The sequence below is a fragment of the Lemur catta genome, chromosome 6 (genome assembly GCF_020740605.2).
Source record: "Lemur catta isolate mLemCat1 chromosome 6, mLemCat1.pri, whole genome shotgun sequence".
In the NCBI taxonomy this organism is placed as follows: Eukaryota; Metazoa; Chordata; class Mammalia; order Primates; family Lemuridae; genus Lemur; species Lemur catta.
In genome coordinates, this window is record NC_059133.1 from 88,236,781 (window position 1) to 88,263,945 (window position 27,165).

The following is a 27,165-nucleotide window of genomic DNA, read 5'->3' on the forward strand; positions in this document are numbered from 1 at the left end:
CTTTTTCCTCCAGCTCGCCTCTACCGGCCCGGCCCATCTCCCGGGGTCTCCACCGGAGGCCGTGCGCGCGGCCCCAGACTTCTCCTCTGACTGCACCGGGCGCAGCGCCGAGGGAGGGGGCCGGCCCGCGCGCAGGGACACGACCGCGGCGGCGGCGGCGGGAGGGCCGTATCCCTGCGCCGCTGCGTGAGAGGAAGAGGCTGAATGAGGAGCTGCGCGGGGGAAGCGGGGCGCCGGGGGAGGAGGCGGCGGCGGGATGGGAGCAGACGCTGGCGTCGCGCGAGCCCGGGGCAGAGCGGCGCGCTAGAGAGGGCGGCGGCGGCGCGCGCGGAGCCTTGACGTGCCCCTTTCTTTCTTCTGTGTCTGGGAAGCTGGGAAGCATGAGCGTGCAGCCCTGCCGCTGCGGCGGCCGCCCCGGCTCCTCGCCTCCCCCTCTGCTGGCCGCCCCTCGCCGGTGAGAGGAGAGAACGCGAGAAGGAAGATGGGGGCCGTCCTGAGAAGCCTCCTGGCCTGCAGCTTCTGTGTGCTCCTGAGAGGTAGGAAGAGTGTGCGTGGGGTGGGGGGACGGCAGGAAAGTTGGTGGGGTTTGGGGGGAGGTGGCCGTGTTTTGTGTGTCTGGGGGAGGGAGGGAGGGAGGGAGGGAGGGAAAAGGGGAAGAGGAGCAGGAGAGGCCTGGTCGTGGGGAAGGAGAGGGAGAAAGGGGCCCGGGAGCAGGGGCTGTGCGCACCGCGGGCCACAATGAGACCCTTGCCTGCCTTCCAGACCCTGTCTGGACAGACCGGAGCCTCAGTCCGGGCTGCTGGTCCTTGCGAACCCCTGGCACCCCATTCCTTCGGAATGACTGAGTGTCCGTGTGCCTCTTTCTGCCTGGAGTCATCAGGGAAAAGGCTCTTTGTACGTATTTTGGCTTTTAAAATGTTGGAGCCCAAGATGCTTTAACGTTGGCCTTCTCCCTCGAAGCCCCCCTTTTCTGGGTCTCTTAGGTGAACTTTTAAAGCCCTCTCCCAATTTTTCCAGGCTTTGTTACAACTAATAATTGGCTTCCGTTTGGGATGTAATGATCCTGGGTGAGAGCGCAGTTGGAAAGTGACTCTGGGGTTATAGGTCGAGCCTTTCAGCTTTGGGAATCTTCTGGGCTTCAGCCCATAATAAAATAGACACGTTGCCCTTGTAACCTCTGGTATTCCGGGCTCGCCCCTATTTTCGGAGTATGCAAGTGTACAGTTGGCACCAAGTGGGAAAGTCATCCTTGTGTGAAGGGTAGCCGGTCCTGGGACCTAAATTACCATTTGCCGTGCACCCCGTGGGGCTGCTTGGCACTTTGGTAAATAACATAGACTGTTCTGGATAATTTGCTCTGGGAATCGCTTAAATTCTATGGTTCTGTGATGTTTTGAATTGGACTGCAGAACTGACACATACCCTGTGACTTTTATTTGGTGACAGTTTGCAAGGATTTTTTGACTTGGCCCACATGATTTTTGGTAGCTCTTCTTAAACTTGTTAGTGTTGAAGTTGAGTCTGATGCTGTTGAACATTTACCAGTAGAGGAATTTAAGCACTTCTTGATGCAGCGGCTTGTAGTTTTGGTTTTGTTGAAATTCTCACTGGTTTTCATGGTCAGTGCTTTTCAGTTGTGAGACCACTGGAGTCTCTGGAGATTTTTGGGTATTTAAGAAGCTAAACTTTTGCTAAGTCTGCTAAAACTTTTGAAGTTTACAGAACACGATAGTAACTAATGATCTTATGACAGGTCTGTCATTTCTGTGTGGACAGTGTATATATATTTTGGATGAGAGTGACCTTTTTTTGAGGAGGAGGAATTTTTTTTTTAGTTACTCTATAATCATCATCATGTTTGCATGATATATGACTTATCCTTAATAATTACGATTTATTGTGAGCATGTTCCAAACTATTTCCACATGTAAAACCCAGACAGATAGTGCTCATTTGATTTTCATGGCAGAGAATTTACTGCAGTGTTGTGTACTTGCTAGGTTTAATAGTATCTTTATTTTATAGTATACACTATTGAAAGGGGTTTTGCTATACCTGTGAGAAACAATTATATGTGACATAAGAATTATGTATCTATTTCAAGACAGAAGGTTAATAGAACTAATAATAAGAGAACCACCTAATTGGTTAGAGTCTTGGGGAAATCTAAATCTATAATTTGGGGTGCTTCTGGTTGCCCAGTTGTATTTCTTGTAGGGGAAGGGTGTGATGTAAATACTGTTTGTTTATTTTAACACTGGGATTGATTCCAGAGTTGGGTTTGTTCATTACTGGAGTTTAGAGAGTTGCACTTGCAGTACTGTTTTGAAGTATGATATTACGTAACAAGACCTAGAAGAGGTAATAGTTTAAATTGTTTCATTTCCACAAAGTTTTCAAAACGAGCTCTCTTTTTAAATGTAGCAAAATAATGGTATAAGGTGGTCTTTGTATTTAACAGTACTGTACTTAACAGTGAGTGCATGTTTGTACTAACAGTGTCTATTTTTGTTCATAATTTAGATTCTTTTCACTCCTCGATATTGTCATCCTCTGTTATACTAATGATACTTACTCAGCCTTGGACTCCAAGGAGAAAAATGTGATTGATTTGTTGCTTTTAGATAATTTTTCTTCACAGAAGAGTTGGAGCTTTAACATTGGGTGTTTGGTTATGTAAGAGTTTGGGAGAACATTTGTCTGGTAGCCCTGTTTAATCAATAGCTGAAAGCCGAGAATGCTGTTATCAATAGTGTTGCATCCCTATCTCTGTCTTTGGGTGACAGGATGTAATGGAAAGATTTGGGAGTTTCAACAGCAAAATCTTGCGTTTAAAGCCCAGGCTTCACTATATTGTAACTATGGTTCTGCTCTCGTCAACTTCGTGGATCTTAGGTTTTTTATTTTTTTGGAGACAGAATCTTGCTTTGTTGCCCTGGGTAGAGCGCAGTGGTGTCATCATAGCTCACTGCAACCTCCAACTACTGGGCTCAAGTGATCCTCCTGCCTCCCGCGTAGCTGGGACTACAGGCACGTTCCACCAAGCCCAGTTAATTTTTCTATTTTTGTACAGACAGGGTTTCACTCTTGCTCAGGCTGGTCTTGAACTCCTGAGCTTAGGTGATCCTCCTGCCTGGGCCTCCCAGAGTGTTAGGATTGCAGGCGTGAGCCATGCACCTGGCCTGGATCTCAGTTTCTTTACCTGTAAAATGTGGGTAATGATACCTGTCTTAATTTGCAGAGTTATTAGGTGTATTGAATGAAGTAATGAATGTAAAGTGCTTTGTAAATATTATTTTTTGTTATAGTTTTTGATTGTTTATGAATGTATCCTCAAATGCTGGGGATTTGAGATTTAATTTATAAGAGCTGTGAATTCTTAAAGGTGAAAGATATCTTGACCATTTGCATTTAACCGCTTCATTTGCAAGTGGGGAAACTCAGATTCAGAGCTATTACAACTTGATCAAGATTTTACAGTGAATTAATGGTAGAACAGAGATTTAGTATTCATTTTTTAGCAAATATGTATGGAATACCTACTATATATCAGCCTCTGGTACAGTGGAGAGCAGAACAGACATGGTCTCTGCTCTAATGGACCTCAATTTAGGTTGCCGTTCTCACCACTCTCATAGTTTCATTCAGGCACTGATGAGAAAAAATTATATCTGATTTTCTAGAGGAAATATTCTTGATAAGAATATAAATTGGAATATCATGAGTATGTATAATCTGTGTAAATACCACACCTTAGTTTTTTTTGAGAAGGCTTTTGTTATATAAAAATTCTTTGCTACTTTTTTATTTTGCTTTGGTGGGGTGGTGGTAAATACTGTCAGAACAAACACTAATGTTTCCTATCTTATATTTCTAGTAAAGCTTTTTACTTTAAAATCATGTGTTATAAAGTCTTGGGGAGGTAGAATGAATTTTGGAAGGGGAATCAGAATTAGGTTATGGCTCTAAGTTTGCCATTAGCTAGCTGTGTGACCTTGGGCAAGTCACTTAATCTCTGTTCACTTTATTTGGAAATTCATAATTCATGTTAACATGTTAAGGGCCCTGAGAAGTCTTGAGGTAAAGGACCAGTTTTAACTTTATTTAACACAGTATTTCCCAAATTTGACAATTAATTTTTTTATAAATCCTTTTAACATTCTGTTGAACCTTTGTTCAAAGAACCACACTTGGAGAGAACTTGGACTAGATAATCCTTTAAGTATTAGATTGATTCATGTGAATTGTTGCTGTTTGATGACAATTTCATATAGTTCAATCTTGTATTTTTATCCCTACTTACTTACTTGGCCTTAGGTTTGCTCATATGGCCAGAGAATAATTTGGTTATGAAACTTTAAGGTTTTAGTTCATTGTCATCAGAAGGGCTGATTTCCCATGGTTCAGTTTTTCAGAGAATATTTTTCTTTGCTTTTAATTGGAGGCTTTTCAATGTGTTGAATGGAACTACTGTGTCTTTATACATGCTTTGGCTATCAGAAAGTACTTTTTTGAATATCAAGGGAGATTCTGTGAAGGGATACATAACTGGAAAGTATTTTATGAGAACTTGTATTTTTGCTTGAATATTTTGAGCATATTGGAAAAACAAATAAGACAGGTTACAGTGCTATTTAGGTCATGGGTAAGTACTCTGAGAAAAATCCATTTTCATCATGGAAATTTTATCTAAAGTTTATATTTGGAGAAGATTATAAAGAAGGGTGCTATAGCAGAAACGTATAGGCAAAGTTTGAATCTTCTGCCACTTTATGTAGCTTTGGACAAGATACTTAGCCTTAATTTCCTCTCCTGTTAGGTGCGGATAGTAACTTACAAGATTTTTCTGAGAAATGATGAGATGTGAAGGGGTAATACAGTGCGCAGTTAATAGTAAACATTGAATAAATGGTTGCCATTATTAAGATGGCCAAATTAAAAGAAATAGTGATGCTCGGGAAAGATTGGTAGAACATTTTAAGTGTCTACTGTGTTCTAGGTACTGTTTTTGGCAGTTGACAGTTTTAAGCCAGTGGTCTTTGAACTTTTTTTTTTTGACTCTTCTGTGACTGAAATAAAAGCTCCATGAAATACTTTTACTTCTGACATTTTCTATTTTGTTTTATATAAAATAAAATTGCCACTACTAAATTTGTTTTACCGTCTAAAGGGTTACAACCATAACACTTTTTAGGTGATGATTATTATTAAATAAGCTAGAGAATAGATAGTTCAGTTCATTGTGATACTTATTTACTTATTAAAGAAGCGTTAAGGGTGGGCAAAATAATTTTATCAAAACATTCTCTAATTGAGAAATTGTATTATTTATTCACAATAATTAAAATTACTGAATTGATGGACTTCTCACAGCAGAATCGATAGATGCTATACTGAGTTCCTGCATTGCATGTTTCACTTTTTGTATACATGTTTATCTTCTGTCAAATAAGCTTCATCTTAATAAAATATTGCTCCATATGGATAACTTTGTTGTTTTAGCTCACTGCATCCTCAGACTCTGGCCTGGGCTTAAGTGATCCTCCTGCCTCAGCATGCTAAGTAGCTAGGGTTACAAGTGTGCAACACCATGACCCGCTAATTTTTACATTTTTTGTAGAGATCGGGTCTCACTATGTTGCTCAGGCTAGTCTCAAACTCCTGGCCTCAAGTGATCCTCTGGCCTTGCCCTCCCAAAGCCTTGGATTACAGGCGTGAGCCACTGCGTCAGGTTCAATGTGAATAAATTTGAAATTTAGTCAAATACATGGACTAGGCAACCTAAGAACAAGCTATTTGCCCTTAAAATTATTTATCTTAGAATACAATTTCTCCTGTATTGTATAAGAAATTGTCCATACAAGGAAAACACTTTCCTTGTTTCTCAAGCTGTTTGTGTTATTTGTAGCAGTGATTATTCTCATAAAAGGATCAAGCTGTTCAGGCATGAGGCTAGAAAATATTAAAATGTGCTTGGGCTCTGTTTGGTGAAAATTATTGATACTTTGATGCTGTGATCCTGTTAGCTGTAATATGACTTGTTAGTTTTAGTTTTTGTTATACCTTGCTCAGAAGGACCGTGTATAAATGCTTAGATATTTTGGAACTAATTTCAGGACGATATTGGGGATGTGGAATGAGATATTGTTAGGCAAAAAACTGTGTTTAGTTATGTAGTTATAATTGACCCCCGGCCTAGAGTTATTGGTGAGTTTCTTAATAAAAATAAAAAGGCAGAGGTGAATATGATCAGCAGTAGTCATTTTTTTTTTTTTTTGGGAAAATAGTTACCCAAACGTTGGAAGACTGTACCTGTATGACATTATGTATGTTTGAACAGGAGGCTATTTTCTCTGGTGGCCTTAGTCATTGTTTTATGGCACTAGATCCAGACCACACCAAGTAAAGGGTTATAGGAATAGAAATCTTCCTCATTATTGGCTTGCTTTATTGGGAGGTGTAATTTAAGTACTCTATATTCATATATCCAGTTTAAAGATACTATATTTTGCAAATCTGAGGAAGCTGAGAGCTGAACTTCGTTAGCATGAACTCTTAGCTACACATTGTGTGGTCTTTATTTGTAACATTCTTGATTTATGCTAATGAAGAAATAGCCCTTAGATGAAAGGTTTCTTGAGTATAGATTTTTTTTCCCCTTTATATACCACTGTGTGCCAGAGCTTTGCACATATTGGATATTGTTAATTTTACATTTAAAGCAATATAAAAAGATGTGAGGTTTCATGACATTTATATAGTCTCACTTGGAGCTTCATTTTATGTTTTGTCTTAAATCGTTTATTAGGCATACTTAAGTTATAAATTTTAACTATTATAAGGATTTCTTAGCACAGATTAGATATGTTAAACAGATTACTCAGAAAAAATCAGCATGTTTATGTCTAAGGTTGAATTTGAAGTGTGGATCATATAATTTCTGGTTTCAGGATATAACTATTGCATTAATAATGTAATTCATATTCTCAAGTAATTTTTTGATCCAGTTTTATGGAGATGTAATTCACATACCACAAAAATCTCCATTTTTAAGCGTCCAAATTCCAGTTTTTAGTATACTCACAAGATAACCATCACCACTATCTGATTCCAGAACATTTTCATCACCCTGCCAAAAAAACCCTGTATATCTTAGCAGTCACTTTCCAATTCCTCCTTTCCCCAGCCTCTGGTAACCATGATTCTACTTTTTCCCTCTATGGATGTACCTATTCTGAATACTTCATATGAATGGAATATGGGCCAGATGCAGTGACTCATGCTTATAATCCTTGCACTTTGGGAGGCCAAAGCTGAAGGATTGCTTGAGGCCAGGAGTTTCAGACCATCCTGGGCAACATAGTGAGAGACCCTGCCTCTACAAAAAATAAAAATATTAACTGGGGCTTGGTGGCATATGCCTGTAGTCCCAGCTACTTGGGAGGGTGAGGCAGGAGGATTGCTTGAGCCCAGGTGTTGGAGGTGCAGCGAGCTAGGATGACACCGCTTCACTCTAGCCCAGGCAACAGAGCAAGACCCATTTCAAAAAAGGAAAAAAGGAATATAGTATGTGGCCTTTTGTGTCTAGCTTCTTTCATTTAGTATAATGTTTTCAAGGTTCATCCATGTTGTGGCATGTGTTAATATTCCATTCTTTTTTATGGGTGAATTGTATTGCATGGATATATGAAGTACTTTTTAATGAGTGTGGATTTGATTATTGGAGTCTTTGCCTTGAGAAATTATTTCTGAAATCTCAGCTTTTGAAGTTACTGAGATAGGCATTAAAAAATAACTTAAGTTCCTGTTTTTCTGCTGTAGAAGCACTCAGTACTTCGCCAGCATGTTTCTGAGTAGCCCTGTTATGAATATCCCTGTAACATTTTTGCCAAATTTATATCTAGAATAATAAGATGGAGGGGTATTAGAAATCACCTGGTACAACTTTTTTGTTTTATAAATCAGAAAGATGAATGACTAATCTAAGGCCAGATTGCTGGTAATCTGGACAGCAATTTTGTATGTAGTACTTTATGTATGTACTTAATTTTACCTAGACCTTATTATGGTTTTGAAAATGATACTAATCACTTTAGATAGAGGGGAAAAATGCTAATGTAATTTTGAAGTTTGCAAGTAGGTGGTTTGTATAGTACTGTCTTCTGAATGAAAACAAAGCCAGACTTAGGTAAGGAGAGTTTATTTGAATAGGAGAACATGCTTACTACAGGATCTGTAAACATCTCAAAATAAAACAGAAAATGGCTTTTCTTTTATAGGGAGGGTTAAGCAAGGCTAACAAGAACTTTGTGGGAGTATGGGCCAAGTGGGTAAGGGTGAGCAGATTGCATGATCAGGGTGGTTTAACTGGAAAAAAATTTTTTTCTGCAGTCAGCCAATGGTCAGAATGAGGGAGGAAGTTGTTCATCTACTTGCTTAAGCTTAGGGCTAGCCAAGGTTTCCCGGCTTGTGGGAGGAGAGAAGCCTGGCTAAAGTTTGTTCAAGCCAAGTTAGTGGGTAAGTAATAGGCAATTGTGATGAGCACTTGTTGGTCTCCCTGTTGTTTAAAACAAAATCTGTGACTATTAGGGGTAGAATAAGAGTCTTTGTGAACTTGATCTCATTAGATTTGGCCTGATTATTTACATAGGTGTAGCAAGAATAGTAATTTACCATATATAGGTCTTTAAGTTTGCTTTGCTGAAAGTTTTTTAAGGAATCTCAGATTGGACTTTAAAAAGCCTTTTGAGGCTAGGGAAGTAAGTTAAGAACTCACCGTCAGGTTTCACCTACAGTATCTATAGATTTGGCTGAATTCCTGTCTTTTTGAGGTTCTCAGAATATTCTAGGGTGTCTGAGCCTGCCAGGAAGTGATCTTCCTTAATTTACCTGTAAGGTTGGGAACTGCGTAAACTAGGTAGATACCAGGCCAGTTTTCCTAAGAGGACTATAAGCAGCTCATAAAGTCAGCTGTAGCTTCTTAAAAGTGTCTGGTCATATTTGATTAACACATCGACTGCCATGTGAGTTGTATTTAACTTAAGTTAGTTTAGAGCCTAAAAATGTGGATTGCAATGCATATAACTCACACAGAAAACAATAGAAAATAACAAATTCAAAAGGATCATTTTGTTTTAATAAAACACCATGGCCCCAGGGAAAAAAATTTTTTTCTAGTTTGGCAGTATGTTAAATGAGTATTCTAGTCAAAGCCTTGTTTGCATAACTAATGTTTCCAACTAGAAGGCAGACTCATGGAATCTAGGCAAGTAGTTATATTGCCATGAAAATAAGAATACTGAGTAGTTTGGAGAAAAGCATAAATGTTTCATTTTGGTTTACAAAAATATGGTCTGCTTAAATTGTGACTTATAGATAGCTTAAGAGAAAAGAGAAAAGGGTTCCTCATATACAGAAAATAGGACATTATAGCATCAGCAATATTTTAAATAAAACCCATAATCATCCTTCATCAGTTTATTCAGTCCTGTGTAATTAATTCTTGTTCTGCTGGATCTGTGTTAGCAGTCTAATGAACCCATCTGTTTCTCTGCTCGCTATTTGGAAATCCTGACTCAGTCCACTAGTGAGGTCTCAAAGTTGTTTAAGTGATGCCATCAGAAGCCTGCACCTGGCATAGCCCTTTTCATTGAAGAGAAGCACTCTGGCCTGTAGCTGATTTGCAGGTGCTTTCAGGGAGGCATCAGAGTAAAACAAAAAACTATCTGTAGATGTCAAAACACTTAAAATGGTGTTGAAAAAACTATCTGTGGATATCAAAAGACTTAAAATGGTGATGATTAAACTATTACTGATAATCTTAAAAGCGAAATATCTGATGAGAATTTGTTACGGAAAATAATGCAGTTGACAAGGAAGTTAGGTAGTTTTTTGTAGCATGCAAACCAAAGTCAGGTAAATCCAAAGAAATGTTAGATGCATAATGATTAACCTTATTTTAAAGAACAGTGGGTAGTACATGTTATTTATGAATATAGATGAACATAGTCTTAGCAGAGAAAAGACTTAATTAAGATATATAATAATCCTGAGACATAATATGCCATGAGTATCTCAAGCATATATAGAGTATATCAAGAATATATCAAGATTATCAAGCAAAAAGATTTAGTCAGTCTGTAGGTAAGTGATGTGAATTCCCATTTGAGAACCACTGGCCTACCTAGAAAATACTGTATTCAAATTAAAGAAGTCAAATTGTGACCAAGTTAACATTAAGGAAAAAAACCTCTGAAATTATGACTGATGACACTAATACTGTTTGTTGTCTAATGTTAGGCATAGTGGCAGGACTCTGATCAATAGACATGAACAATGAGGGGATGGATGAATTTCTAAGAACTTCTTACCTTCCTAGAACGTCTGAAATATTCATACTGATAGCATTTTATCCATACAAACTTAACCCAGGAGGGTAAGCATATCTTTCGATTTGACAATGCTTCCTGTATAAATTATAACATTTGGCCAAATAAACAATTATTTTTAACATCTCTCTTGTACAAGGTGAAAGAATAAATTTTTTGTGATTTTCTGAGGGTCACCTGGGAAATTTCAAAGACAGTTGTTGGTGCAAGAGGCATTATTTAGGATTTGATTTTGAAAAGGCAGTATGTCAGAAGTCGTCAGGAGGTTTGAACATTTGATGAAATAGTATCATGGGTCAGTGAGAAAAAAGTGCTTGGCTACATATTTAACCAGAGTGACAAAAGGAAAAAAAAGCATTTAAAAAAGTAAGTGTAGGATGTAACGTGACGGTAAAGAATCTTAACTCTTTCAAAAGTGAGAATACTTTCTTAAATAATCAAGGACATGATACAGTCAGCTACAAGCATAGGAAATTTTGGTAAGATGCAGAATCTTTGCTTTCTAGAAGGGAGATTATTCAGAAGGCAAAGAAAAACCTTCTTTAACCTCTTTATTAAGAGTAGACTAATAACCTAAGAAAATTGGTCATTTTAACAGAGAGAAAACCAAAATCTAGTTTTGCATGAGTATAATATTTGATACTAAAGCACTTTTAAAAATCTTACAAATAAACCCATCAAATCTTAGCTAGGTTTGACCACGGCAAATAAAATTCCTTTTTCATGAGCTTTTTATAACTTTCTGTATCCATTCAGGTTTTATCCTACCTTTTCCTCTTTCTCATTTTGGAACAAGTAGTCATTTTATTTTAGGACAAAACCGTTTTCTTTTTTCTTATCAAAAACACACTTGCATACCTTCCATACAACGTTATTCCTTTTGTCACAATTTCTCTTAGTAGAGTATTGTTTACATGTAAGATTATAACTTTTCACAATTATAATAATTGCTGTTTTACAGAGAAAACTATGAAATGGATAATTGTGAAACTGTCATCCACCAGCATTTTATAGTAGACTAGCAGAGCTTATGTTATACATCTTTTAACTTTTTATAGCCTTGTACTTCCTGATAGTACAACTTCTCAATGAGGTAAAAATGAATATGTTCAATAATAGACTCAAATGTATATAGCTTCTCAGTACCATAAAAATAAGAGGTTAAAAACTATGTAAACTTGAAATTATGCTTCAGTGTTCTGTTTTACTTAGAAATGAGCTAGGTTTTTAATGAATGTCCATAAATTAATTTAGTATAAGTCTAAGGTTTTAAGTTACCAAAGATTTTGGAAAGTATCTTTGACTTATTTCAAAACATAATTACTGTTGAAATAAAGTTTGTCAGATTAATGATTCAATTCAGTCAAATATAAATGCAGATGTAATGCTAGTTTATTTGATCAGTAAACGTGCACAAGTTTAGGAAGAATATAATCCAAGAGTAAAAATCTATGTTTGTGTTATGCTTAATGACAATAACTGAAAAGACATAGCTGTTTTTATTAAACCAATATTAAACTAGTCTCATTTGCTGGAGATTTACCTAAATTCGTGTTAACTTGGATTCTTAAAACTTGGGTAAGTTTCTATAAAAACACTTTTGAAAGTATAAGAAGTTTAATTTCCTTAATTTCTGGAAATCTTAGGAATATTTAATTTATGTATCTTCAAGCCAATCAGAATAGAGCTCTTTTAAAGGTATTTTATAATCTGATTAGAAACACCATCTGGAGGTAGGAAGATATACATAAGTATATAACATACATATTATACATATATAGACAGACACAAATAGAGAACTTATACTTCACTTTAAAAGTTTGACTTCACTGGTAGTTTAATGTGAAAGAACTGGCTTTTGTCCTTCCCCACCTTTTTACATTTTTATCAGATTGTGTTCTGTGCGAATGGGGTAAGTTGAGGTTATCTGCTCAGTCAATATGAGGTCTGAAGTGTTCCCACCAATATTTGTGGAAGAGACCTTTAAGATTTCTTTTGCCCCAATGTGTAATCCTGTGGAGACTGTGGACTGAATTTTGAGTGAGGGATTGAAGAGAGACCAGGTGGCTTACTGCTTTGGTCCCCAACCCCCGGGCCGCTGACCGTACCAGTCCACGGCCTGTTAGCAACCAGGCTGTACGGCAGGAGGTAAGTGGCAAGCAAGTGAAGCTTCATCTGTATTTACAGCCACTCCTCATCACTCACATCATGACATAAGCTCCACATCCTGTCACATCAGCAGTGGCATTAGATTCTCATAGGAGTGTGAACCCTACTGTAAACTGCATGTGAGGGATTTAGGTTTCGTGATGCTTATGGGAATTTGATGCCTGATCTGAGCTGGAGTTGAGGTGGTGATGCTAGCACTGGGGAGCGGCTGTGAGTACAGATTATCATTAGCAGAGAGGTTTGACTATAAGTAAATGTAATGGGCTTGAATCGTCCGAAACACGACACCCCCCAACCCTTGCCCCGTCCATGGGAAAATTGTTTTCCATGAAACGGTCCTTGGTGCCAAAAAGGTGGGGCTGCTGCCCTACTGGGTGTCTCCAAAGCTCATCTGAGTGGGTAAAAGATCCAGCCCCTTTCCAGCAGCACCGAGTCCCTGAGTCCCTTGTGAATCCACTGTGGTGTATGGGAAGCCTAAAGCTTGACTGACCGTAGGGAGTTGAGGGGTTGGAGTGGGAAGGGAAAGGTGTGATAGGGATGGCTAGTGGGGATTGAGGAGATGTAGATGGTGTTGGAGTGGGTAGGTCAAAGGAGTCAAGGGAGCTGAAGGGAAAGTTGAAGGTGGTAAAAAGGAGGAAGGAAGAATGGGGAATGATGAGAAGGGAGAGGCCTCAGGTGAGCCAGCTTAAGGAGATCTCAAGTTTCTCAAGGAGAACATTGAGGTTCTAAATTTTCTTTAGTAAAATTTTGCTGTTTTTGAAGATACTGAACTGAATAAGTGCCGCAATGGCAAAGCATGTAGTCAGTGGGAGAAGAAAAGGGAGGGCATCTGATAGAATGAAAGCTACCTATGGGATTAGATAATTAAATCATATATAAGAATTTAAAGGAGCTAGGAAAGGGTACTCCTTTGTGAGGAGCCAAGGAAATTCCCTTTTGTAATCTTCCTAGAAGAGTCAAGGGAAAACAAAAGAAGTGTCACACAAGAGCAAGGAATGTTCCTGCTCAAGGGTCAGGCAGAGCCGAAGAAACAGTTTCTTTGCTTGAAACAATCAAAGTAACCCCTTACTGTGTTGCAACAGACAAGATGTCTGGATCACTGGTTCAAGAGTTCTGAAGGAAAGAACCCTGAATCTCTGAACAGGAGGGGCATTTGAGTGACTCACAAAAGTGCTATTATCAAAGTGGAGATGGCACATGTTCATAGCTGAAATCTAGTCCCCATCCAAGTCATGTCACCACGCACATGTCAGATAAAAATAAAGCTGGGTTTATGTAGGGAGAGACTTCATTTGAAAAGACTGTTACAATAGAGAGAATGCTCTGACCACAAGGTCTGCAGGTGTTTCAAAATCAAACACAAAAAGGCTTTTCTTTTATAGGTAGGGATGAGCAGTGCCAGCAGGATCTTTGTGGGAGAGTGGGCAAGTGGGTGGGGGTTAGCAGATGACATGACCAGGGTGCTTTAGCAGATGCTTTTTCCTGCTGTCAGCGGATCTCTCAATGAGTTGTTAAGAGGGGATGCTCTGCATCTGCTTGCTTAAGCTTAGGGCTAGCCTAAGTCCAAAAGGTTTGTGGGGAAGAGAGAAGCTTGGTAAAACTTTGATCAAGCCAAGTCAATAGGTAAGTAATGGGCATCTGTGAGCTCTTGGTCAGTACTTCAAGTACTGTAAAATCCCTTTGGGTTTATGGCAGATATATTTTTAGGTCAGGTTCTAGAAGATTGCTTTTAAATATTAGTAAATATGTGTACCATATTACTCTGTTCTGTGAATAGTACTAGGTATTGATGATAAAATTAGTTATCACATGTGGCTGCTGTTCCCCAAGGGCTGAGATCCTAGTTGAGGTAGGAAGTATGCTGTAAGAAATGCTAATATTAAATAAGTAGTAAAGACTGTAAGGGCTCAAAGAAGAAAGTTGAGGCAATTAGAAAGATTCACAGAGTAGATAAAATTTGAGTCTGGCCTTGAAGGACTTAGATTTGGTTGCTGGGAGGAAGGGAGAGAAATTTGGAGTGGGCAGGAAAATGAATACATGGTGGTGATGGAGCATGATACACTCTCAGTTTACATGTTAAAAAGCTGTTTGTATGATGCAGAGATTATAAAAGATAAATTGAGAGTCCTTGGTAGAAGTCATGTGGAGGGCTGAGGTATTGAAGATGTATGGTTTAGGTCAGGGGAGTCAGAAATCTTTTTCAGTCTGATAAAGTAAAAGGATGAGAAGTAGAAAAGGAAAGGGGGAGTTTTGAGATCCCTTACTGTTAGGATTGTTTAGGTCTAAGACTTTGAAGGTCTGGAGTAGGATAGCGGTTCTAAAAATGGACATGAGAAGGCACATTTAAAGACATGCTAAAGAAGAGTCAGCAAGACAGTAATTGGCACATTGGGGGAAAGGGCAGAGTTAAAAATGGCTCCATGGCATGCTTGTAAGATTAGAATTGTGGTATCATTGATGAGGAATTGTTTTGTGAGGGAGAAGGTGATGAATTTAATTTAGTGGTAGGTAGAGACAGCCAACAAGAAGTGAGAGGGGCAGAACTGGAAAAGATGTTTTGGAAATTAGCTGGATGGAGTTGCTTGTTGACCAGGTGAACTTGGGTAATTTTCTATATGCTCTCATTTGGGGAACAACAGAGAGTCTTGGGATACCTACAGAAAGGAAGTGGAAGGTTTGAAACCAAAAGGCAGACACACACAGGAATAATAGGTATGAGGAGGACATTCTACATAGGTAGGGATGTAGTCAACAATGTTGAATGCTGCAGAGTTCAAGAACAAGGACTGAGAAAAGACTGTTGGATTTGGTTATAAAGACTTGGAGAAAGCATTTTCAGTTGAGCGATGGGTAGGAAGTTAGACGAGAGGAGTTAATAGCTAATGAATGGTGGTATGAAGTGTATACCAGTGTTAAAAGATTTTGCGGTTAGCAGACATATAATTATTCTCTTGGTGGTAGCAAGGTTAGGGTTATTAAAACAGTTTCTGGTAGTAGGAACCTGGCATGAGCCACTGAAGATACAAGAAATACAGAACAATTGATAGAGCAAAGTTGGAGAGAGGAGGTAGGGAGACTGAACCAAAAGTATTGCTTTAGCCTTAGAAAGAAAGAAAGGCAATTTGTCATTTGAGATTGAGGACAAGGTAAGGGAGGTTAGGTCGAGATACAGAGAAATTTTTGAGAGGTATAAATTAAGACGTTGGGGTTGTATGACATTCACCTTGCTTCCTGCTTCAATGAGATTATTTTATTAATATAAGGTGATCTGAGAATGAAGGATTTAGGGCATGGAATTTGTCTTCAGGAAAACAGAAAAAGTTTAGAAAGGCTGCTGGAGAAATTTGCTAGGCATTTAATAATGGAAAACAAGGATTCTTGAGCACCATGAGTGTTCCGCTAAAGAGATGTAATGGTGGTTATTTGGGTTGTCTGAGTATTAGGAAGTTGGAACGTAAGCTCTCTAGAATCAAAGATATTGAAGGACAGGTGTGTGTGGATCCAATGTATCTCTTTGGTAGATAAAAACAATGTTATAGATCACATTATAACTATGAGATGTCCTAATTAATATATTGCTGAACAGATATTGGTGACAATATAGTAGAAAGTATTCAAGCATAAGAAGGATGCTTGGACAGGATGAACTCTGGGGTTTCCTTTTAATAGTGTGGTTTATGTATAATCCTTTAGAAATCCTCAATTATAATCAGTACTGCTAATTTCAAAAAAATTAAATTGCCCCCTTCACTCGTTTTTTGAACTCAAAAGTCTCGTGAGGCCTTAGATGACCAGAAAGGTTCTTTGGATTTTGTAGACCAAAAATGTCCAGTGCGTGTAGAAATGTTAATATTTGACTTGAAAGTCATGAAAGACATTTGGCTGCCATCTGATGTCTTGCACAAATTTGGTATACAAATAATTTCCAAGGAGAGTGCTATAAAGAAGGTGCCCAGTAAATATTAGATTATCATCATTCTTGGACTTCAAAATTTTAAGTGCTTTGGGGCTATTTCTTAGCCCTATGTGGAACTTAGCATTGTATCATTTATTAGTAGGGACCTTTTTTCTGATATTTATATTTGGCTTATAACATGAGAGTCTTATTATAAGATAATGCAGTGAACTCTATGGGGACTAATAAATCAATGTGATGTGTGAAGGCCTGAAATGAGTGAAAAGTGAATCTGAGCCCAGGTGTGGTGGCTTTGAGGTCAGGAGTTTGAGACCACCCTGAGCCCAGGCTACAGTGCAGTGGTGTGATCATAGCTCACTGCAGCCTCAAACTCCTGGGCTCAAGTGATTCTCCTGCCTCAGCCTCCCAAATAGCTGGGACTACAGGTGCATGCCATCCACCTGCCTAATTTTTTTAAATTTTTAAATTTTTTGTAGAGATGAGGTCTTGATTATGTTGCTCAGGCTGTAAATGGTTACTTTTAAATGATACTTGGGCTTGATGTTGGCTGAAAGAATTTTAGACCTTTAGCAAGGGATTGTGAAAGAAGATCATGTAGGTTATTGTATCGTAACTGTGGTCTTATTTTTGCTACCTCATTTGTGGTGTTCTTCCAGCCTCTAGATCTACGCTAATACTACTACTGTCCATATTTGTCTATTTAAATTTAAGAAAATTAAGATTATATAAAATTAAAAGTTTAATTCTTTAGTCACACTAGCCACATTTTTAAGTGCTCCATAGCCACATGTGACTGGTGCTTACTGTGTTGGGCAGTGGAGAGGAGGTTTCCATCACCGTAGAAAGTTCTGTAGGATAGTGGTGCTCTACGCTTTTAATTACTACTTAATACTGGGAAAGTAAATGTCAGAAACCTAAAATAGATATTTAAAATAACACAAAACGTGGAATTTATACTACTCCAGTTCTAACAGCTTCAACTTTCTCAAAATTAAATGTGATTTCTTTAAGATAGCCTTTATATTTAGTTTTGGCATTAGATCTATTCAAAGTTCATTCTAATAATATTAATAATATAGAACAGAATAAAATAGTTTTATTAAGAACTATCTCTACCAGACTGTTTAACAGCTTTATTAAGGTGTAATTGATACACAATAAATTGAACTGAGGTCAAGTGTAAAATTTAAGTTCTGACATATATTCAGCTCTGGAACCATTATCATAATCAAGACAATGCAGCCCATCACCCACAAAAGTTTCCTTATGCTTTATAATCCTTCCCTGTCATTGTTTTCCACCCCTCTCCCTACCTCAGGACAACCGTTGCTCTGCTTTCTGTCATAATAGATCAGTTTGCTTTTTCTAAAATTTTATATAGATGAGAGTCATGCAATATATACTCATTTTTTGGTTTGGCTTCTTTCACGCTGCATTATTTTGAGATTCACCCATTTTTCACATACAAATAGTTCATTACTTTCTATTGTATACCTGTATCACAATTTGTTTATCCATTAGTCTGTTGATATGTGAGTTGATTCCAGTTTGGGTTATTACATATAAATTGCTATGAAAATTTATGTATGAGTCTTTGTATTAACATATGTTTTTATTTCTTGAGTAAATACCTAGGTGTAGAATGGCTGGATTGCATGGTAGATTGGTTGTTTAAGCTTTTACGAAACTGCCAAACTGTTTTCCAAAGTTGCTGTACCATTTTACATTCCCGTCAGCGGAGTATGAGTATCCGGTAGCTCTGCATTGTTGCCAATTCTTGGGATAACCAAACTTTTTAATTTTTGCCTGATAGACTATTTTAGCAAGAAAAGACTGTCCTAGTGGAATTAATTCCTTCTCTCACTATCTTTTGTTTTTAAAATGCTATAAAAATATTATTTTGTGTGAAAAAATTTTAGATCGTCTCCTACTGATTTATTTACTCTTTTCTTTCTTTTGATAGTATTTACCCACTAACGCCAAATTCAAGCCCAATTTGTAAGAATCAGTATTTTTCTTTCTTTTTACTTACATATTTTTCTTTTTTTGTTTCAGCGGCCCCTTTGTTGCTTTATGCAAACAGACGGGACTTGCGATTGGTTGATGCTACAAATGGCAAAGAGAATGCTACGATTGTAGTTGGAGGCTTGGAGGATGCAGCTGCGGTGGACTTTGTGTTTGGTCATGGCTTGATATACTGGAGTGACGTCAGCGAAGAAGCCATTAAACGAACAGAATTTAACAAAACTGAGAGTGTACAGAATGTTGTTGTTTCTGGATTATTATCCCCCGATGGGCTGGCATGTGATTGGCTTGGAGAAAAATTGTACTGGACAGATTCTGAAACTAATCGGATTGAAGTTTCTAATTTAGATGGATCTTTACGAAAAGTTTTATTTTGGCAAGAGTTGGATCAACCCAGAGCTATTGCCTTAGATCCTTCAAGTGGGTAAGTTTTTGTGTAATGTACAAAGGTCATTGCATCTCCTCTGGGCTTCTCTCCACTGGCGTATACCCCTCTCACCCCAAGAAAAAAGAAAGATCAAAAATAGGAGTTTTAGACTTGTTGGACTTCTTTGTCAGGTAGACTTTAATGTGAAAAGTTATGCTGTGCTCTTAAAAGTGTTTCAGTGAATAGTTTTGTATTTCTAATAGCATTGACGGAGTATAGTCACGTTTATAGTTCTTGATTTTTCTTCTGCATTTATTTTTCATAATTTTCAGAGGATAATTAGAGGGGAGAGAAGGAATGAAGACCGAACAAGAATAGTATTTGATAGCTCAAGATGAGATTACAAAAAACTTCTAAATCTTACAACTTTTATTATATACACAAGCATTTTGTGATACTAGTATCTTTTATATTAAACTTGGAAGTGTTATTTAATATATCAGTGTCAAATGAAAAATAAAAGTGAATATTTTAAATAACTCATTTCTGGTTATATATGTTAGCTTAACATATATTGTAGTAAAGATTTATTTTCTAATGAGAAGGGAAACTTAAAGCTCTGGGTAAATCCCATTACAAAATGAGAACTGTGTCTCCACCTTGCTTCTCTGTTACTGTGCCTCAATCCTACTGTGTACCCTTTCTTGATACTTCTTTATTGAATAAATTGTCATGCTAGAGTCTGTCGTGGCTACGTATAGGTAACTATCTAAACATTACCCTGAAATGATGATGTATGCACAGTAAACTGTACTGATCAAAGAATTTGGTTGTTGAGAACTTTTAAGAATATTTCTGAGAAATGGAGTTTGTGTTTTGCTAATGGTTTGTAAGTCTCGGGGTGTTGAAATGTTTCTGAGGTTATTGCTTTATAGAACACGTAGGATTTGGTGCTTTCAGTGGTCATTAGGGAAGAATACTTTGGTGAAAGATAAAGTTCTTCCCCTCCCCCCCCTTTTCTTTTTCTTCTTGATAAGTTCAGTCTTACCACTGTAAGGGTGATGATGAAATCCAACCAGATATCTATTAAATGGTTAGTGCGTTCCAGCTCTGCATTTTGTACTCTGGTTGGGGAGAGGGAGTCTACCTTAAGGATTTACTATCTATTTAAGGAAAGACAACTTGGGAGAGACAACTTTTTCTTCTTCAAAGCATGTTTATTTGCATTATGTAGTATATATTTGGAGAGGGGAAGAGTATTAAAGGAATTAGAAGAGCCACAAGAGCTCTTAAGGAGGATGAAACATTAATAGCTTGATTATCAAATTCTGGAACATCATCTTGATCATTTCTACAAGAGATTATGTCTATGTGATAGTACATATTAAGGGCAGCTGAATATGTAGTCAACTCTTGACTATTTAGGATCTAATAATTTAGTGAGTAAATTAATCATTCTCAGTTTGTCTCCTAAATCTAATGAGTTTTGCCTCTAAGTAGCAGGTCTGATGAGTGTCTTAGGAAGTAAGTTTACCACATGCCTAAAATGTACATTTGAGTTTCTGTGGCTTTAATTTATGTGAGAATTCACCAAAGATTCAGCTGATAAAGATATTATTGAAGAATCAATAACAATGTGATTTGGAGGTAGCAGGTAGTGTTATTTAGCTTCTGAAGGTGGTTTAGTGAAGAATAACTATCTTTTTCCTAAGGCCTAAAAGTTTGATCAAACACTCAGTGAAATATCTGTGGTCATTACAGGAGGAGGGAGAAAGAGAGGGAAAAGTCACTTTTTTCCCTCTTTTAAGGAGGGAAATCTCTGAAAATTTCTTTTAAGTTTTGAGAAGTTATTTTGTGTTATGGCTATATAAAAAATTACACAACTGGAAACATAGAATCCAGCAAAATAGTGTATATATGCATTTGATAATTAGCATGATAGAGTGTATTTAAAATTGTATTTTAAACTCATGCATTGAAAAATGTATTCTGTCAAACAATCTTTCAGTGTTAATGATCTTAGATTTGTATCATGGATTGTGGTTTCAGTGGAAAAGTAATTATAGGTAGAGTATATCACTTGTCAAACAGAAGAAATGATTTCCAGATTTATTTTTTTGGAAGAAATATAAAGTTTGCTTTCCAGACAAAGTACATGAAAATAGTGCTGAGGAAAAATGTAGACTTGATCAGAGTTTCAGGATGCTGGGTTTATGAGGTTCAGAAGAGCTGACTGAGCTCTCACATCAACTTATGTAAAAGGAAAGCTGTTGAATGACTGGTATTGTTTGAGCCCTGGGAACTAGTGCAGACATCTGTGTGCTTTCGGATGTATGGAGTTCTTTGTGTAATCAGTCCACTTAGCCTACACTGAAGGAAGATTTTTATTTTTCTCTCGAAATTTGGCCTCTATTAGTCTGAGATTTTTTTTTTTAATAGTGACTGGCAGTGTACAATTCAGACTAAGAAACAGGAAAATATGTGTATGGAATTGTTCCAGAAATGCACAATCATAGAAAGCAGTATTCTTACGTTATAGTGAGTAGAAATAATTTCTGCCTATGTGGCTGCTCCTAATGCTGGAGTTCCTCAGTCTGATTCCACAGTTACTATACTAATTAACTATATTAATCTTGGTGATGTTGAGGACCTGTTTCAGGTACAAATCTGTAAGTAGTTCTAAGGGTTTGTTTGTTTAGATCCTTTTATATTCCAAATCACCTTAGTGATTCAGTTTGAAGTGGATTCACACTGAACAGCTTTGAATGATTGATACACACACAAAAAAAAATAAATAAAACTTATTTATTTATTTATGAGACAGGGTCTTGCTCTGTCGCCCAACTAGAGTGCAGTGGTGTTATGATAGCTCACTGCAACCTCAAACTCCTGGGCTTAAGTGATCCTTCTGCCTCAGCCTCCTGAGAAGTCGGGACTACAGGCTCACACCACCATGCCTGGCTAATTTTTCTATTTTTTGTAGAGACAGGGTCTTGCTCTTGCTCAGGCTGGTCTCCAACTCCTGGCCTCAAGCAGTCCTTCTGCCTTGAACTCCCAAAGTGCTAGGATTATAGGTGTGAGCCACCTTGCCTGGTCTGAATGATATATATTTAAAAAATACATTTTTATTATTGTTAACTATAGTATTAACAATACCAAAAGTTCTGCTTTAAAAATGCTTGTAGATCTACCTCAGTGGAAAAAAGAATGATTTATAATTACCTATTATAATTATATGCACACAATTATCATATTTTGAACATGTTTAAAAGTATTTTCTATACTTATAATATCCCAGATGACTAAAATAGTTCCTCTCACATAATAGGTGATCAATAAATATTTTTTGACTGTACTTTATAATATTTTCTCTTATAATCTTATTAGTTTTCTTTTCTAGGGGAGAAAGCATTTTCTAAGCAAATGTAAATTTTAGCATTGTCTCTTATGAATTCCAAATCAGTATGGCATTGATTACAAATGTTTATTTAAAACATAATTAAGATTTTTAGCCTTTAGTTTTTTTCAACAAAAGTTATTAAGATCATATTTTATAAAAATATATTCACTGGAGCTTGTTTTATGTCATACCTTAGCTCTGTTCTTTACCAGCAAGTTACTTCATTTTCTTGGGTCTCAATTTCCTCATTTCTAAAATGATCTCTTTCAATTTTTGACATTAAGTTTAAAAAGTGAGACATTTAAAGTATTCTAAATATCTGTTTAAAAAATTTTGTTTTACAGTTACACCTTCAAGTCAGTAATTAAGTAAATGTTACTCTTAGAATTGCAGAGCAGACTCTTAAAATTTTGTTTTTACTGCCCTTACTGTGTATATCATCACATTCCTTTTTTAGAGCCACTCCACCCCTAAACCAGTTGAAAGCCTTTTTCCAATTCTACTTGATGTAAACTGAAAAATATTTTGAGTTGTAAAAGGATTCATTTTGTATGAAGAATGGAAAGCCAGTTACTTTTAGGCAGATTATATAAATTCATACATGTTTGGAGGTTAGGTTTTTTGAAATTATCTATTTAAAACAAATTAAGAGTGGTGTGTTAGAAAAACCACTAGTCTGGTCAGGAAATCTGGATTATAGGTTTAACTTGTCCAGCCTGTAGGATATGAATCAAGGCCCTTAGAAATTAAAAGAAAATTAAGAATATATAAGTATACATGTACATAAACAGTACAGGTACATAAACAGTTAGTTGTGAACAGGGTCCTCTCAAATGAGACCCCACCAAATCCACCAAGGTATCGTGTTCCCAATGTGTGTATTAATGTAGGTGCCTCGTAAGAGGCTGACCCAAAGCTTTGGGTAGGAGGTGAGTTTATGAGAATTTTGTCTTCTTTAGCTGTGCCATCCCAAATGTCAGAGCCCCAGTCTTTAATTTATAAGGGGGTCTAAATCTAGCTGGGGTATCAAGGCACTGAGGAACAAATCACAATATTGAGGAACAAATCACCTCCACAAGCCTCCTTAGCAGCTATGCCAATGGCCTGACTTCTTTTTGCCATGCCAGCCACCACCTTGGGCTCAGCCACAGCCTGTATCGAGGCCATTATTTCAGTGGCATACTTAATATTCTTATTTCCTGCCATCAGGAGACCCCTTTTCTTTCAAATGGCACTATGAACATGCACAATCATAAAAGCATATTTAGAGTCTGTATAAATGTTTACCTTTTTCCAAATCTTGATAACTGCAGCTTAGTTTCCTGGGCTGAAGTCCCAGATAGCAGTGCCACTGCCATGATCGCTGCATATCCAGCTCCTTGTCATCCATAAAGCTGCTTCCATCAATGAAAAAGATCCTAATCTTGCTCTGGCATCAGCTGATCTGACAGATCCATCCTGCTAGAATATACAGCCTCCAGAACCTCTAAACAGTCATGTTGTAAAGGCTCATTCTCTTTGGCTGGCAAAAGGGTGGAAGAATTGAGAATAGACACAATTCTCAAGTAGCTGTTACTGCTCGGAGGCAAAGAGGCCGTCCTCTCACAATATTGCTCATTGGATTTGACATGCCATTTGCGTGGGATGCCTCTCAGCATCTCTACTAATACTCTAAGGCTCATTCCTTGTTTTTCTCTGTACAAGGGCTTTACCATTAGTCTGACGTCTGGAATCCAGATGCCATTCCTAGGAACCCCAGATAAGCTAATACAAGTTTACAAATTGTCCGATTGCAGGTTCCGTAAGTCCCTTGCTAAGCTTCTATCAAACAGAGCAGGAAAGCCCTTTTAAACCCATGAGGCAACGCAGTCCCAGGATCCTGCCATTTAATTGTATCTGAGTACCATTCAAGTTCCTCTGTCTCTTGCCTACGCTGGTTCATTGCTGCCTGGCCCCTCTCCCACCCTCTCTGTCTGGCTGGGTGCATCTGGTGCCAGGGTCCGGGCTGCGGCTGGGGGAAAGGGACCCACATCGGACCGCTTCTGCCCACATGGGTTGGCACCGGTCGAATCCCCACTGTCACTTTTTCTCAGGGCTCCTAGGAGTGGGGATATTTGGAGTCAGGGGGCTCTGGCCCCCTCCTTCACAGTCTGAGTCCTGGACTTAAAGAAAACCATTTTCTCTCCTGGGGGCTTCTTGCTGCCTGCAGGCTTTTGCAACTTTTGGGCCACGTTTCTTTCAAGGTCTTTGTTCTTTACAAAAAGTCAGCCTGGGGTGGCTTTTTTGCCCATTCCTTTTGACTGTCTCCAAGGACTCTGCTGGTCGTTCTTACACATTCAAGCCCCCTATTTGATATTGGTGTAAATTGCCTGCCCCAGCTATAGGTTCCCTGTGGCCCAAATTGAGTTTGCTGCTGGGAGAGACCATTCCCAACCTCAAGTCACAATTTACTGGGCATGAGATTGAAGAGTTAGTTCAGGGAGCACCCTCCCCGGCCCCTCCCATAGTGCCAAGATAGCAGCAGCGGCAGGTGTTCCTTCCCCCTTGTTGCGCACCCCTTGGCGACAGGTAATGTGCACCAGGCCTCCTTCCTGGCACATCTGCCCTGGGGCTTTGGCCCTGCCCAGTGCCTCACACTGGTCAGCTGTGGGGGTTCTGGTGGGGGCAGGAGGACCTCATTTATGAAAAATCATACAAACAGATCATTTTGTATACTGTAAACGCTGAGTTTATCTCAAGCAGAGAACTTGAGACTCAACATTTTAACTCTGTAGTGGCAGGTTGACCATTAGAGCTCTGAATTTTAAAAGAACCAACAGCTCAGAATAAACTATGGACCGTCAACCACCACTTTTCCTCATACTCCATACAAGTGGTAGCAACCACCACTTCAAATGAACTCAGTCCAAACCGGGTTCCCCAGTTCCCCTCAATCTCTTGACTTCCAACCCCAAATCAGCACCTCAAAACAAACCCAAGAGGGAGGTCTGAGCCCCCACCCCCCACCACCCAAATACCCAAATATGGGTGGAAACATGGTCTCGGCATCCTAGGGATCTTTACTTACAAATGGCTGTGGCTGTGTCATGATGCTTCCCCAAATCTGTTTCTCCTCAACTCAGTTCAGGTTGTGGGGAGCTGGTCTAATTCAGCAAGAAAGAGGATGGGAGTTAACCGGAGGTAAAACATGCTCTGGCACATGCTGGGACTCTCCCATATTCTCTCACCTCACAAAGAAGCTGCTCCTTCCAGTGAAGACCCACAGCTTGTCCGGGGGCTGCTCCCTGCTTCCTTCAGCAGTCTCAGGGTGCCATTCCACTGGGGTGCTGACGAGCCTACCTGGGGATGCCAAATTCTGTTACTGAAAGTTCGGCACTTGTTCCCAAGGCCACATCAGAAGAACAAGGACACGTGGTTTGAGGAGAAGGAAAGAGGAGTTTACTAATTTGCTGGGAAATGAGGAGGTTGGCAGACTCTTGTCTCAAAGTACCAATGTCCTGTTTTCTTTTCTTAAAAATTATTTTAACCCTTATCCAGTTTTTAATGCTTTATATCAAGAATCAATCACTTTGTCTCATATTAATGAGTTTTAATTGTATTGTCTACTTTTTTATGCCCCATATCTCCAAGCCCACTTTGGTTAAAGGAATATTGAAAGGGAATATTTGCAGCACAGCTAAATGACTTTACATAGCCTAGTGTTTTAATAGCTTTGCTTTTTTTAAATGAAAGTTCTCTTTGCTTGTAGCACTGACCTTTTAATTTATCCTTAGTAGAATGAAAATGAAACTGTGGTGGTAAAGAATAGGATACCTTTATGAGTATTGACTGTTTGCATTTTGGGGATTTTGTCTACCTTTGATGTATTCCAGTGTAGTTGGATCTTCAGAAATTACAGTAAATTAGTTTTGATGTTGCCCAGTATTTATGTCATTGAACTTTCAAGATTTTGGAAAGAAGGGTTTGTCAGATAGCTGTTTTGTGAACTAGGAATAAAACATGATTGTCTTTATTATTTTTGCAGCATTTGATACTTATATTCCTTTCACAGATTTTCACTAGATTTACTGATTCTTGTACTGTCTTGGTTGTCTTACCACTTAGATCACCCCTTTCCTTCCCCTGTTAGCTCATGGAAGTATGGAACAGTTTAAAAGTACATCATTTTCTTTATTCTTTCTCTGAGGTCATATCCATTTCCAATTGCTTTTGCATAGATGAAGCTTTAGACTGGACTTTGCTTTAAACCACTGATTCTGTGTCTGAAGGATCCTGCTCTGAACTCACAACAACTTGCATTTTTTGAAAGATGTTCTGTTAAATTGGAAAGGTCTGTTTTCTACCTATTGCATCTAGAAGTGGAAGGGAATCTTAAGGATCTTCTAGCTAAATACCTTCACTTTTTGGGTGAAGAAACCAAAGTCTTTGATCAAGATAAAATGAGAAGAAGCCAGATTCTTAGTAGAGATTTACAGATCTGTGCTTGGTGCTTTTTTCTTTGTGAAAAGTATCTTGCTCAAGTCATTTTTTAATTTTTATTTTTTTGCAAATTGAATTACTTTAAAACTGCAACATGGTAGCTTTGTTTAAAGGAGCATTTTATAAACTCTGGTTTTTTTTTTTTTTTTTTTTTGAGACTAGATCTCACTTTGTCACCCTGGCTAGAATGCAGTGGCGTCATCATAGCTCACTGCAATGTCAAACTCTTGGGCTCAAGCAATCCATCTGCCTCAGTCTCCTGAGTAGTTGGGACCACAGGCATGTGCCACCACACTTGGCTAAAATTTAAAATTTTTTAGGGATGGGAGTCTCACTCTTGCTCAGGCTAGTCTTGAACTCCTGACCTCAAGTGATCCCCCTCCTTGGCCTCCCAGAGTAATAGGATTACAAGTGTGAGCCA

At 38.3% G+C, this 27,165-nt stretch overlaps 1 protein-coding gene across 1 annotated transcript in view; it reads left to right on the forward strand.

The window, feature by feature from the left end:
- Positions 1–355: 355 nt before the first annotated feature.
- The window catches only part of LRP6 (LDL receptor related protein 6), a 160,264-nt gene continuing 133,454 nt past the window's right edge, over positions 356–27,165 (forward strand). The window contains exons 1-2 of the mRNA XM_045554314.1: positions 356–536; positions 18,529–18,922. Of these exons, the coding sequence (XP_045410270.1) occupies positions 482–536; positions 18,529–18,922 (449 nt within the window). The 5' untranslated portion in view covers positions 356–481. The remainder of the gene's footprint in view (positions 537–18,528; positions 18,923–27,165) is intronic.